This window comes from Biomphalaria glabrata, chromosome 1, assembly GCF_947242115.1.
Source record: "Biomphalaria glabrata chromosome 1, xgBioGlab47.1, whole genome shotgun sequence".
Classification (NCBI taxonomy): Eukaryota; Metazoa; Mollusca; class Gastropoda; family Planorbidae; genus Biomphalaria; species Biomphalaria glabrata.
In genome coordinates, this window is record NC_074711.1 from 75,047,207 (window position 1) to 75,062,287 (window position 15,081).

Sequence of the window (15,081 nt, forward strand, 5' to 3'; positions counted from 1 at the left end):
TGAAATGAAACAAAAATTAATAGACTGATGAAAACCCAGCCCTGCACACATGCACATGAGTTGACCAAATATTGGATCTCACTCGGCAGCCTATTGGAAACACTTTGATTTTAAATCTTGAAAAGAATCTCTCCTTTTACTTCTTCTTTTCTTCCTAATTCGTTGTATCAGTTTCCCTTTTACTTATCGACTGTTTTAGCAATGACAGTCAGATTTTAATTTCGTTTTGTAACTGAAGTATCTATTTTATTCAAATTTCCATTGAGCTATCCAGGTCTGCTGGTCACGTGGTCAGGTGATATACTTCTTCCATTTTGTCGTACGTCAAGACTTGCGTGTTTCAGCATCGTTATCACGTAACGTCTGTATTATATAAGATAAGATGAAGAAACACCAAAAGCGCCCCATGTTCAGCTCGGTCCTAATCTACTAACCCGAATAAATATACTAGTTTACATTGCGATTGACAATTCAGCATTTCAATCACTCATCGCCCTTGTATATTTGTCTGCTAATATTTAAAGGGAATTTCAGATTTTGATAGACATTCATGTATTTGTGTAAATTTTGTTTCGCATTGTTTGTCAATTTATTTATAAAAAAAAAAAAAATATTTCTCAATTTTTTTTTTAACTGCACTTATTTAATTAAATTAGTTTATTTATTAACAATTTCCTTTGTACTGTTTTATCTTCTCTAATTAAATTTTATAATTTTGTAGCCTTTTAAATTTTCTTTTTTTAAAGTCATGACTTTCGAGTTATTTCGTTTAAAAGGGTTGCATCAAAAGTCTAATTAGCCCTGTCTAGCTTTAAGCATATGAACATCCTTACTTACACAGGAATGGACTGACCATAAGCTGGCCTGGCGGACAGCAGAATATGGTGGAGTGGACCATCTGTATGTCCCGTCACAAAACATCTGGCTACCCGATATCATCTTGTACAATAAGTAAGTGGCTACTTGACTTGTGTCACTCAACCCATCTGATGGACTTTGGAGCCGGACTGTTCTTTCTGAGAAAACTTTTTTTGCAGTTCTATAGGACTTCATTAGATGGTCGGTCAGCGAAGTTTCTGGAAAATTGACCACTTTTTTGGCCACATCGCTTGGTGGACAGAGTAGCTCTCTTTTATTTCTGATGGATGCGGAGACAGATCCTCTACTTTTGTGATCTTCCTTGCCATCTGAATGCTTAGGAGCTGCTCTCTCCTCTCCAAGAATGTGATAGTCGCAGCTCCGACCTTCCCATGAAGCCTCTTAAAAACTGAGTTTCGCTCCTTCCATCCGGTGGGCTCGGAGGCACTGCACATTGTGTTGTACCTACACACAGTCTCTAGATTTCTTTTTGTGTCAGCACCGAGTATCTGAATGTTCAGTGTCCACTCCACTATGTCTGGTGTCCGTGTTTGGTCATTGCACACTACGCTCCATCAGTTCTGTAGATCAACATCAGGCAGGTCGCAAACACTTTGGGTCAAAGAATCAACATGAACTTTAACCAATGGTCAACATTTTGTTAAGTCTAAAACAAGAAATAGACTTTGATGTATTCCAGTTATAATATATATTTTTAGTTAATAAAAATTCATAAAATGGAATAAAAAAGGGAACTAAATTTTGGTTTGTATAGAAAGGAGCAAGTTCTCCTTGCAGTGTATAACCAATAGTCTGTTCATCGTGTAAATAACATTTGGTTGTCCAAGTCTATTCCTTATATGTGAGATGAAAACAAAGGGGGGAAAATGTAAGTGCATAAATATTCCATGGTACATGCCCTGTTTTTTTTTTTCTATCTACAGAATCGATGGTGTTTTCTATTTATTGCATGTGATAAACGTAGTCTCTCTCTCATTGTTTTTATGTGCATGTCTCTCTCTCTCTCTCTCTCTCTGTCTCTCTCTGTCTCTCTCTCTCTCACTCTCTCTCTCTCTCTCATGATGTCTTGCTAGTTAATATCTTCAATCGCTGCCTCTTTCCTCTGACACGCCTTGACTCAACAAATATGCCAGCCGGAAGAACAATAACTCTTGCCTACAGTTTTTATTCTTACTCCAACCACGCAAGCGCATAATCTCACCTCCTTCTCCCCTTCCTCTTTTAAAAAAGGTAAAAAAAAAAATATTTTTTTTTAAATCGAAGGGAGTGCAGTAATACAATATGTCAGGTCTTGTGGTTTGGGATGGTCCCGAGTTTGAATCTCATTCCTTAGCGTCTTCTTAACGAAGGTACATTATAGAACATCAATTCTAAAATCGATAAACTTTATATTTTTATATATGCAAATAACTAAATCTAACTGACTAAATCGAAAAAGTTTTCCTATAATAATGGAAATACATATTTAGAAAGACAACACTTAGTCATACAATTAAAATAAAAATACTTGATTATTAAAACTTCGTGCATATTAAATAAGGGGAGGCCCTAGGCAAAGTGAATTTGGTGGCTCCAAATGAAGCAAAAATAAATTTAAAAAAAACAACAACACCGAAATAATAAAATTATGCACTTTCTTTAAAAACCTACATATATCTAAATCTAAGCCAATAATTCATTGTATAACTAGCTTCTTTAACATATTCACACAGATGACATAAGCCCTCAACGAAACTTTCAAGTCCCTCGACATTTTCACTAAAATAAAGAAACAAGTGTGATGTACCATAGGTAGTCTAACAAGTATAACATTCTTAGTCAAAGTAGAGACTTAGAGCTAGGCTAGTTGACATACAGACATAGATCTCTGCTATGTTGAAGAATTATTCCAAGTTTGTCAATTGTTACAAAAAAAAAATATTCTGCGAGGCCCGCATCAATCGGAGGCCCTAGGCGGCTGCCTAATTCGCCACTGCCTAAGGCCGGCCCTGATTCTTCTCGCTATGCATTCAAATGCTGTGCTATTTAGTCTATGTTTGTAATAGAAATGCACGCACAAAGCTTTGACAATATAAGGATTACAATAAAACAATTCATCTTTCTGTCCTCGTCACCTCTGGACAATTACAGAATGTACGGCAAAGCTTGAAGCCTGTAGCCTACTACGTTTCCCAAAAAGGGGGACAATCCTCTTCTTGTGGTTATTTACTTTACGGCCATCAAAGGGCCGCTAAATTGCATTAGTCTCCCCTTGTTTCTCTCCTTGTCCAAAGCTAACCAAGGCCTATTTCTCTACATCAAGGAATGGGAAGATGTCAACCTAAGGTGGCAGGCCTCGGAGTACGGAGGGATTGACGAGTTCCTCGTCCCGTCGGAGAAAATTTGGATCCCGGACATCGTCCTGTTCAACAAGTGAGTAAGTCGTTCTGACCCATTTACTAACCAGGTGGGGGGACTAGACATATCTGCTGCTGCTCATCCATAGAAGTAGTATCATGCCAGTACATTAATTTAATGAGGCTCTACGGTGGCAGCCATGTTTTTGTTCATGTTGCTAAATTATCTACTTTTAATTTTAATAACACTTGTGTATTTTGAGGACAAAGAAATATTTAGGCGGAATAGTTCTATAGATATCGTGAATTAGAGATTTTTAAGGTATAACCGTCTGACTGTATGTGCTGGCTGTATGTGCTTGTGGTTGAGCGTAGTTATGTGAGGGTGTGTGTGTGCTGGCTGTATTTGCTTGTGGTTGAGCGTAGTTATGTGAGGGTGTGTTTAGCTGTGCGTAGCTTTGTGTGATGGTGTGTGTGTGCTGGCGTTATGACGTGTGAAAATTATTTCATAGGCTCATAACTAAACTGTACTCACATAGATTATTATGTAAGTTATATGTGACGCAGCTTCTGGCTTCTAAAAAAAAATTGTGTGAATGATTTCAATGTATTGACAGCCTTCAGACAAGGTGTTTTGATTTCCAGATGTCGCTCTCTCTATTTCTCTCTCTCTCTCTCTCTCTCTTTTTCTCTTTCTCTCTCGCTATATATATATATATATTCTTTTGTATCTGTCTAATACTCTTGCATTACTTTATGTTCTTTGTTCTTTGACACTATATTTCATGTTCATGTTTTTATAGATATTTTTGTCAAATATTTGTGTAATAGTCTCTTTTCTTTCCAATATTTTTTTTTACAAATTAAAATTGACATGTATTATGTATTATGAATAAAATCAAAAGAATCAATTGTATCCTGACATTTTTTGTATTCCTAAAATTTCATTTAATGTTGTTTTTATTTTATAATTGTAACAAACGACTTATAACTGTGCTACTTATCAAACTGATAGGCTAAATTCTGATAACAAAAATTACCCAATATCTTTCTATTCATAACATTAGTTTAATAAATGTTGTGCTAATAGTGTGTTCGATGTTGGCTTTAAACTAGCCATTGCATGTTTGTGTTAGATGTTGTTTGTTTTCTGTTTGTATTATTCAGATCAAGTTTTTAATATTTGGGAACAACAAATCTGAGTTGTTCAGGATTCTCTGTCTAGTCCTAAGCCTCTATGTAATACAGTTGATATGTTTGATAGTGCTTTGCTATCTGATTATTTAGGGAGCATCCAATTATGACGTGCTGTTCCACATTTCCGTGCATTCACATACACCGACCTTTCCCTCATCTTTTAAAGTTGTGCCAGCTACGCCCCTTCCCCTGTAGACCCTTACAGGCCAGCTAAAGCTTCTCCCTTGAAGACCTCTACATGTCAGCTATAACTCCTCCTTCTGTGGACCTCTACATGCTTGCTACATGCTTGCTACACCAATAACATGCACATTGTAAATTAACATTTTAAATAAGAAAGAGTTGTGATATTAACATTTCAGAAGACCTCCCAAAGCGAAATGCAAATTACCAAATTTTAAAAAATTTCTTTAATCTAACAAAGTACTTCGACTAATTTCCTCGTGACATTTACTGTGTCCCAAAATATCCGCTAATTGAACCTAAACACTTCTATAATTAACATTTCATACACTAAATAGCTGAGAACTAATTGCTTCATATTTTCAAGCCGTCGCATGCGTGGTCACATAAATAACAGGGCATTTTCGTAGTCAGTCAAACACTGTCTAGTCTAGTTCAATAAACACTAGCTTTCTAGTCTAGTTAAATAAACACTAGCTTTCTAGTCTAGTTCAATAAACACTAGCTTTCTAGTCTAGTTAAATAAACACTAGCTTTCTAGTCTAGTTAAATAAACACTAGCTTTCTAGTCTAGTTAAATAAACACTAGCTTTCTAGTCTAGTTAAATAAACACTAGCTTTCAAGTCTAGCTAAATAAACACTAGCTTTCTAGTCTAGTTAAATAAACACTAGCTTTCTAGTCTAGATAAATAAACACTAGCTTTCTAGTCTAGTTAAATAAACACTAGCTTTCTAGTCTAGTTAAATAAACACTAGCTTTCTAGTCTAGTTAAATAAACACTAGCTTTCTAGTCTAGTTAAATAAACACTAGCTTTCTAGTCTAGTTAAATAAACACTAGCTTTCTAGTCTAGTTAAATAAACACTAGCTTTCTAGTCTAGTTAAATAAACACTAGCTTTCTAGTCTAGTTAAATAAACACTAGCTTTCTAGTCTAGTTAAATAAACACTAGCTTTCTAGTCTAGTTAAATAAACACTAGCTTTCTAGTCTAGTTAAATAAACACTAGCTTTCTAGTCTAGCTAAATAAACACTAGCTTTCTAGTCTAGTTCAATAAACACTAGCTTTCTAGTCTAATTAAATAAACACTAGCTTTCTAGTCTAGCTAAATAAACACTAGCTTTCTAGTCTAGTTAAATAAACACTAGCTTTCTAGTCTAGCTAAATAAACACTAGCTTTCTAGTCTAGTTAAATAAACACTAGCTTTCTAGTCTAGTTAAATAAACACTAGCTTTCTAGTCTAGTTAAATAAACACTAGCTTTCTAGTCTAGTTAAATAAACACTAGCTTTCCAGTATAGTCATATAGATATTAGTTTGTAGTACATTTAAATAAATACTAGATTTCTAGTACAGTCAAGTAAAAAATAGCTTTCTAGAAAAGTAATTTAATGAATAGCTTTCTAGTATAGTCATATCAATGTTAGCTTTCTAGTATAGTCGGTGCTTTTTTGTCCCGGTACGCGCCGGTACGGCGTACCGGTACATTTTTTTAAATGTGGGGAAACAATTATTACTTTTCTTGTATTTTAACGTTTATTATTAATTTATTAGTAGTGAAAAGCTAGGCAATCTATCACTAAGTACCGGCACCGATTTTTTGGCCAAAAAAAAAAAGCACTGAATATAGTTCTCAAGTATACTTTACAAAGAAAGTCAAAGAAAAAAAAGGCCTCGTGTGCAGCCAAACCCTCGTCTAGTACTGCTGGTCTATCTGTTTAGACCTATCAACAATCCTCAACAAGACTTGTATTCGCCTTAGACTAGTGTGGAATCATTGGAAGAGATGCATCGCACACCCGGGCTGGTTTTCTTATTGGTAAAGTCATGAACTTGAAGAATCTATTACTCAGTGAAATCTTCTTGCGTATTGTAGTCCGAAGTATTATCAATTTCCTTATTTTAAATGAACGAATTACTCCGATGAGATATTTAAATATACAATCAGTAGGTACTATCAATGTAAAGTTGAGGATTCACAAGAAATCTATTTTTCCAGTTGTTATGATCGAAACAACTTTCGGTAGTGAACACTGCTAAAAAATGTCACAATTTTGACAAGTTGCTTTAACGCAGAGTGTAGAATTTCTTATATAATTTCTAAAATACATTTTATTTTACACAAACTGAGTCATTTTGCGACTGCAATGAAACAGCAAAAAATCAATAATTAATTAACGAATTTATTTTAACCTTATACAGCGTCTAACTAGGGGGCACTGCTCTCACAATATTGGTTCTTTGGTTTAAAAGCTTCTTCAACGCTCTGTGGAGAAATGGGCGACCTCTATGTTTTGTACAACCCTATAATGATTTAACAAAATATCAAATCATGAATGATTAGAACAATAATGTAAACCTAAAAGAGAAGTCTTTCTATGCAAACTACCTGCTTGTACACCTATAAGAGAAGTCTTTGGATGCAACCTGCCTGCTTGTAAACCTCTAAGAGAAGTCTTTCTATGCAAACTACCTGCTTGTACACCTATAAGAGAAGTCTTTGGATGCAACCTGCCTGCTTGTAAACCTCTAAGAGAAGTATTTTGTTGCAAACTACCTGCTTGTACACCTATAAGAGAAGTCTTTGGATGCAACCTACCTGCTTGTAAACCTCTAAGAGAAGTATTTTGTTGCAAACTACCTGCTTGTACACCTATAAGAGAAGTCTTTGGATGCAACCTACCTGCTTGTAAACCTCTAAGAGAAGTATTTTGTTGCAAACTACCTGCTTGTACACCTATAAGAGAAGTCTTTGGATGCAACCTGCCTGCTTGTAAACCTCTAAGAGAAGTATTTTGTTGCAAACCACCTGCTTGTACACCTATAAGAGAAGTCTTTCAATGCAACCTACCTGCTTATAAACCTGGTACTGCTCCCTGAAGGAAGTTCATTGAAGACTTTGTGATCCTGTCTCTTATCTCTACGTTTGTGATGCCATCTGTATAGGTGATCTTAAGGATCCTTCAAAAACAATGTCTTTCCAGATAGTTTTGAGTTTTGCAAGTGCTGGTGTGGAATGTGCAGTTCTGGACAGTAGTTCAGGTCTGGTTCCTACATCTGATTCAATAGCTGCAAGATATTTAAAACTACAGACACTTGCCAGCTTTTCGCATCCAATAGTGATGTCCTTTTTACAATACTTCTATTCAAGTCACTCCTTCATGGAGGGTGGGCGGACAGCTGATCTCAAAAATGGCTCTAACGATTTTCCTAGAAATTTAACTGTTGATTTATATCGCTGAGAAAAGAAAAATCTAGTTTTACAGTTATAATTTTTCAAAGTAAAAATAAATAAATGTAAATTTGGTTAGAGACTAAATCTAGGTCTAGATCTCGCATCGGTTTTGAAATGACAATTGCCTTCTTGAATGTAAGGCTTTATTGATTCAAACGTTTAATAAATTAATGTTCAGGCAAAGTTTGCCAATTGTCTTCTAAGTCTAGATCTAAATGTATCCTAGTTGTAAGAAGGAAGGCATCATTCGATCAGCACTAGGCTAGGACTGCACCAATCAATGTATTAATGAGAACGCAAAGACCATGGCAATCTCTATGGCACGTATTAGTCTATCATTACAATTAGTACGAAATTGGGACATTTTCAATAGCAGGAGAACAACACTAAGTAATGATAGCATCCCCGATAGGAAGATGGACAGCTTAATGCGCGTCCATTCATCAGGGCGCAGGAAGACCAATTATGTAAGTGTGTCTGGGGGAACAGCTGCGCTGCATCGATTGCCCCGCAAGGAGCTCGCAGGGCGCTGTCTCCTTCAATGAGGACCCAGTGAGCGAGGGCAATGCTAATTAGTTGCCTACAGTTATCTTACAACCCAAGGGTGGGCCTTTTATTTTAATACGTACATGTCTTCCTGTATCGATCTGGCCCACCATAGTTTGCATGGTATCGATCTGGTCCAGCATAGTTTGCATGGCTGCATGTCCTGGGGCTGTTATTAATGAAGCTATTTATTGTAATGAGTTCTGTTAATCATACAGAATATTCTAATGATGTAAATTTGTTTTTCGCCCTCTTTTTTTTCCCCCAATTTTTGTTTTAATTCTTAAAGTAAATTGATAAGATTCGGAAAAATCTGGTACTATTTTCGTTTTGCCAAATATCTTCTTCATAACTATTTGATATGTTCTTTTCAAATCTGGCATGTCGTGGTGTTTAGAAAATTGTTCCGGTTGATTTAACCTTTATAAGGCAGAAGTTTCAATTCAGCAGAGCTAATTCCTGGTTCAATATTGTTTTCTTTGATTCTTAAAATGTATTTAAACTATTGATTTAGGTGCATTTTGTTTCCTTTAATTAAAATAAAAGACTTTTTAAATATAATATTTTCTTGCATATTTTTATTAAACTATTTTTCCAAGAAATTACTTTAATAAGTCTTTAATAATTCAATTATTTAAATTAACAAAGAAAATGCAATATTATTAAATAGTGATGTTGGAATTATTTTCAGTTTAAATCGTTTTGCTTACATACAAAATTAAATTTTAAACCCGCCTATCTCACTCTCTCTCTCTCTCGCTCTCTCTCTCACTTTCTCTCTCTATCTCTCTCTCTCTTTCTCTCTCTCTCTCTCTCTTTCTCTCTGAACTAATAAATTAAACTTTGAACATTAAAAACTGACAGTCGTATGTTTGTCAATAAAAAACAGATAAAGTTATTCATTTATTTTTTTCTTTTCTTTACTTCTGTGAGGCCGAGGAATGTAGTTTGCTGTGGGGCAGGCGACTTAATTTAGTCTGACATCCCTCTGGCATGCCGCAGGCCAAGTCAAATTCCCGCTTAATAAATATCTTTGAACTAATTGAAAGTTCAGCTGGTTGCCGAGTTCCTATTGGCTCACAGTCTCACGTCTGCTTCTCATGAACTGGGAGATGATCAAGCAGCAAGAGCAGACGTGACCTTCAAACCATGGATTTTATTTTTTTTAAATCTCAGTTCTTCAAAAAAAAATATTAAAATATTTTAATTGTAGATCTTTTAAGTGTGTGTGAGTTTTGGTCCATGTTAAGGTTTGATACTTGGTTTTGTATTTGTTTAATCAGTAAGAACTGTTTAGACAGAAGTTGTATACATTTCACAATGTAACATCTGACATGCTATTTGCTTAATCTTGTAGATCCAACAGTGTGTCCTGCTTAAAGCAAAGAGTTTTCCCTCTGAAAGATTATTCCTCAAGTGCTGCTATTCATACTGTATTAATTACAACATGAAAGTAGCTACTTATAAAACAGCAAAGCGAGAGGTCCAAATGTAATTGAAGACTAAAAGTTAGAATCTATTGAACTAGGAAAAAACTTTTCTTCAAACTACCTCGTTGCCCAATTCAAATACCTTTAAGTACGTCATTTCATTTTACACTAAACAAGTCTCTTTCGCATATTTAAATTCAGCGGTTAGTTCTATTCAAAGTGTATTTATCAAGAACCAAGCGCGCAAATTTTAACCCAATAGAAGGTCCAGACTGAAGACATGCAGCTTCTCGTTTAATTCTTTTCTCTATAACGTCGGGTTTCTCTCTCCAACTTCTCTTCAAGTACTCAGATCTAGTTGTCTACTTGTATCTACCATGTGTCCAAGACTCAAATAACACCACTAGATCTCTGAATACATTTCCACAACAGAGCGCATGGGGGTTGAATTTTGTTGAAAAATAAAATAAAATAAAAGCAGCCCTATCCACAGCCCTATCCACAGCCCTATCCACACCTATCCACAGCCCTATCCACACCCCTATCCACAGCCCTATCCACAGCCCTATCCACAGCCCTATCCACACCTATCCACAGCCCTATCCACACCTATCCACAGCCCTATCCACACCTATCCACAGCCCTATCCACACCTATCCACAGCCCTATCCACAGCCCTATCCACAGCCCTATCCACAGCCCTATCCACACCTATCCACAGCCCTATCCACACCTATCCACAGCCCTATCCACAGCCCTATCCACAGCCCTATCCACACCTATCCACAGCCCTATCCACAGCCCTATCCACAGCCCTAAGCACACTAAATGCTTGATTGTTTGAGTGTTAGTTTGCTGATAGTAATTACTAGAAAGAAAAAATATTCTTTAGCAAAATAGATGTCACAAACAGGAGTTAAAGAGACTTAAAAATATATATATCCATTTCTTGACTGTAATATTAGGCCTAATGTCGTATGTTTTTTTTTTATTAATTTGTTACTATCGTCATTACATTTGACGTTGTATAAGTTTAAGCATGACACATTCTTCCATTTTGTATTAATTCTGTTGTCATGAATATGTCACAAGATTGATGTCAACTTAAATATTGAATATTGTTTCAAATGTCAAAGATTGTCATTGTCACAAACATTATTGTTCTGTTTTGTCCCACTGTCGTCTTCACTCTATGCTGTACATTTAAACATTGTGTTACGTAGTGTCTAACTTATCACACTTTTTTAGGGTTAACATTTGGTAGTAGGAAGTTTATTTAAAAGTAGCTTCATAACTTTTCTTAATATGTCATCTATTTTTTAAATTCTAATATTTTTACTTACCTAAATAATGTTTCAAATCAAGCGTTTTTTTTTACCCAAATCCCAACATCAATATAAATAATATTAATTGTATACAATATATTGATATTCTTATATTCTGAATTTAACTATATTGTACAATTGCTATATCTAAAAACAATACGTATAAGCGAATGATATCCTTAGACTTGTAATACTTAGATCAATATGACTGTATTGTGACCTTTGTACTATGACTATTTTGTTGAGCATGGTAAACACAAAGTGTTTTATTACAGCGCAGATGGTAAATACGAAGTGACCCTTATGACCAAGGCCACTGTCTACGCCAACGGTCACGTGGTCTGGGAGCCGCCAGCCATCTACAAGAGCTCCTGCATGATAAACGTGGAGTACTTCCCTTTCGATGAACAAAAGTAGGTAACTATGCAGGTATTTGTTTGCAAAAAAGACGCACACAAACACACGCTCACACACAGTGAGTTCGAAGTGCCGACACTCGGTTAACAGTCTCATAAAGATCAATTGTACAAAGTGTGGAAATATTTGGACTTTGTTTAATGCTTCCTTTTCCTACATACGCAGCTTTCATGTTGCGTCACAGAGTCACGTGACTTTCTATCACAGCATCACGTGACGCGAGCTATGTTTACGGAACAAATGAACAGGGCCAGTCCTCCATTGCTGGGGAAGTATTAAGTCTCAGACTCCTGACTGGGGTGGGGGGAGGGGGGCAGGGCCGACTCTGAATTCGTTTCCGTGAATTGAATAAAATAAAATAAAAAACGGAAATGCAAAGTTCGCTTTATCTACTCGTCCAAGCGGGATGGACTTAATGAAGTACTTGGTCAAGATGCGGTGGACCAGACTTACCCCCTCCTCCCATTTACCCCATCTCCTCTTCTTTTTTTTTTCACTTTCTATTTCTTTTCTTTAATCCATCTTTCTTTTTGCCACCTCTAGCCGACCAAATGGTCTTTCATTCGATTCTTGACATCGTTGATCAACGGGGTGGGGGGGGGGGAGTGGAGTGGCGGTAGGTTTGGGAGGGGGGGATGTAGGAGAAGGAGACGCGCTCAATAGCAAAAGTGTAAACATATCTACAGGGTAGGGGCGTGGCGTGGTCGGAATGGTTAGTCACGTTTAGTGGACAGTTGGAAAAGTGTCCCGATGAGCTGACCACATTAATAACCGGGAACTGAAACGATCTAGACGCGTCCCGACCAGGAAGTGAGTCCTAAATGGGAGAGAGGAGGGTTTGAATACTTCTGAAAGAGAAGATTGGGGGGGGGGGTCCATGTCAATAGTCTACTTTGGTAGCTAAAAGGATCAATAAATTTTATTTCATTGTGGAAAAAAAATGTTCGCCGACACTTCAATGTTGTAAGTTTATCATAGAAATTTGAGCGTGTTTATTTCTGTCACTGGCCTGATAGGACCATCGTGACCCGTTGACCAGCATCCATCAATCATGCAATCTGTCTTTTTCGCAATCGGAGGCTCGTTCAGAGTAAGGTCATCACTGTTGTACAATATCAGTTGCCTTTTCCAATGGACCATAATTTATGAATGACATATTCTGTGATATAGATGTGCGAATTAACTGATACGACTTCATTATAAAAATCGTGAGATGTCTCAAAGATCAAACATACAACTAAAAAGTCACTTCAAATACACTTCCAACACACTTTACACGTCCAACACTTCACACTCAAACAAACATCATTATTATGTTATTATGTGGCGCTCCTTCTTTACCTATCCAAACAAGACCATGGCTTAAACATTTAAATTGTATTCCAGATGTATCTAGTTACATACAAAAACAAAGTTAATTTCCATTGTACTAGCTAAGAATTTAGACATAGCTGCCATATATAAATACCTAGGTACAACTATCAACAACAAACTGAAATGGAGTGAACACTGTCAAAACATTTACACCAAAAATTCACCAATTAGCTTTCTATCTTAGAAAGCTAAGGAAAATTAACATCGACAAAACAATAATTAAACTTTTTTATACAGCAACCATCAGCAGTCTAATTAACTTTGCCATCACCTGCTGGTATGGTTATGGTAATACTTCACTGGCACAAAGACTTAGACTAAATAGACTAATTAAAAAAGCATCGTATATCACTCGAACACAGCTACCATCTCTTGAAAAGTTTTTTCATGAAAGATGCCTTTCCAAAACACGCACGATTCTTAAAGATAACCTGCACCCATTAAACCACTGTTACATAAGATCTGAACGAAGTGGTCGTATCCTTTCCATTAGGACTGAAACAGAAGGATTTTAAAACTCCTTCATCCCACTTTCGGTCAGAGTGTTACAAGAGCATCTGTCATCATCGAGAAGTACATAGAAGTCTAATTCATAAAGCGCTGGTTATGAGTGTTTATGTGTTTTCGTGTGTGAATGTTGTTAGTATTTGCATCTATATTGTTATTGTACAGTTGTTGTTTTTTTTTTTTTTAGTTGCCCTGAGGTTGTCAATTGTAGTCAAACTGAATTTCCATTTGATAAGATCAATAAAAATTATCTTATCTTATAAACTCTTGCCCAATTTCTAAGCGCCTATTGGACCCCTCATCTATGTGTAGTACACTCAGATATTGCCTTAAAACTCTTGTCTTCATAAAAATAATTAATGTTATTTTCACGCAGGCGGTATATGTTTTTGGTACAACATGGCCTCGTGTATTGTGTGTAAGTGATAGCATTAACATCTCAAAAGAGGTATGCAGGGTTGAGGTTATTGGCAGCTTCTAGTTCCTAGCTTCTAATATTCTTGCTGAAAACGTTGAAGCCTGTCAATCCACCCATGGCTCGCTTGGGTTTGTGTAATAATACAAACCTTTTTTTTTTCAATAACTAAACTTGTAGTCATGTAATACAAAACTTTTTTTTAAAGACAATAAAAAGACTAAGATCTAAATCATTTCAGAAATATATTTGTATTCATGAAATGTGTAGGAAATGATGGCAGCGATCTCATGATATACAATCCCTCTTACTTTGAGCCGTGACTTCTGATTCTATTATCTTCCCTTCTTTCTTCGGTTCCATCTACTTATTATAATACATATATATTGGAGATGTTCACACATGGAGGCCAATCCATATATGTCAAGTTGTTTCTGTGTATCCGGTGTAAAGAATAGGGAAGTATCGATACTCGATGTTTTTTTAATAAACAACCTAACAATTTGAGTACACTTTCCAGCAGTGTAGAATCTAATAGGGAAGAAACTCTTCAAAATATTACAATAAGCCAATGATATTGAGCGAATGTGTTTACTGGTGTCCAGATTCAAACACACGCGCGCACAGCCAGGCACACGCACACGCGCAGGCACGATCTCAAATAGCCTAACAAGCTGCAAACACAAATACTCAATTAGGACACAAAATGTGAATGATGGAGTGAAAGAAACAATTTAAAGGAGGAAAGAAAAAAAAAAGATACACCCACTCTCTTTCACCACTCAGCTCATTTCACCTCCTGAAACTCCTCTTCTTCCTTCCTCCACTTCTCGTGGACGCCTCCGTGCTTGTGGAGCCTGTCTATGGGAAGTCATGACACCTCCTGACAAATATCTCTCATCTGTCCTCGATATTTGGGAGTCTCAGGCTAAACACTTGATTAATGTCTCCAAGACTTGTCGCACTATTTTTTTTTCTTTTGGCGGGAAATAGGACTCCGCCAAAAGTGTGTAATGAAACAGTGGCATATTACAAGATTTTATTTATTCTTCCGCGTAACGTGCAAACAAAATGTAGATCTATGTTGTTGTTTTTGTTCAGTTGTAGAAGTAGTAGATCTAGGTTTAAACCCACGCCGGATTTCGTCGAAATTCCAATTCTTACAATCTTATCAACGCCATTTTATTTACGTACGTTCAATAGGCTTACGATAGTGTTGATTTTTTTTTTCAACAT

General features: G+C 36.3%; 1 protein-coding gene across 4 annotated transcripts in view; it reads left to right on the forward strand.

Annotated features, from left to right (window-relative positions):
• The window catches only part of LOC106053688 (acetylcholine receptor subunit alpha-like 1), a 96,223-nt gene that overhangs the window by 48,024 nt on the left and 33,118 nt on the right, over window positions 1–15,081 (forward strand). For 2 of the 4 annotated variants that reach the window (XM_056014305.1, XM_056014320.1), the window contains exons 3-4: window positions 842–951; window positions 11,408–11,545. In XM_056014305.1, coding sequence (XP_055870280.1) covers window positions 842–951; window positions 11,408–11,545 — 248 coding nt within the window. Of the gene's footprint in view, window positions 1–841; window positions 952–3,181; window positions 3,292–11,407; window positions 11,546–15,081 lie in introns of all 4 variants that reach the window. The other 2 variants (XM_056014298.1, XM_056014310.1) reach the window with 1 other exon arrangement.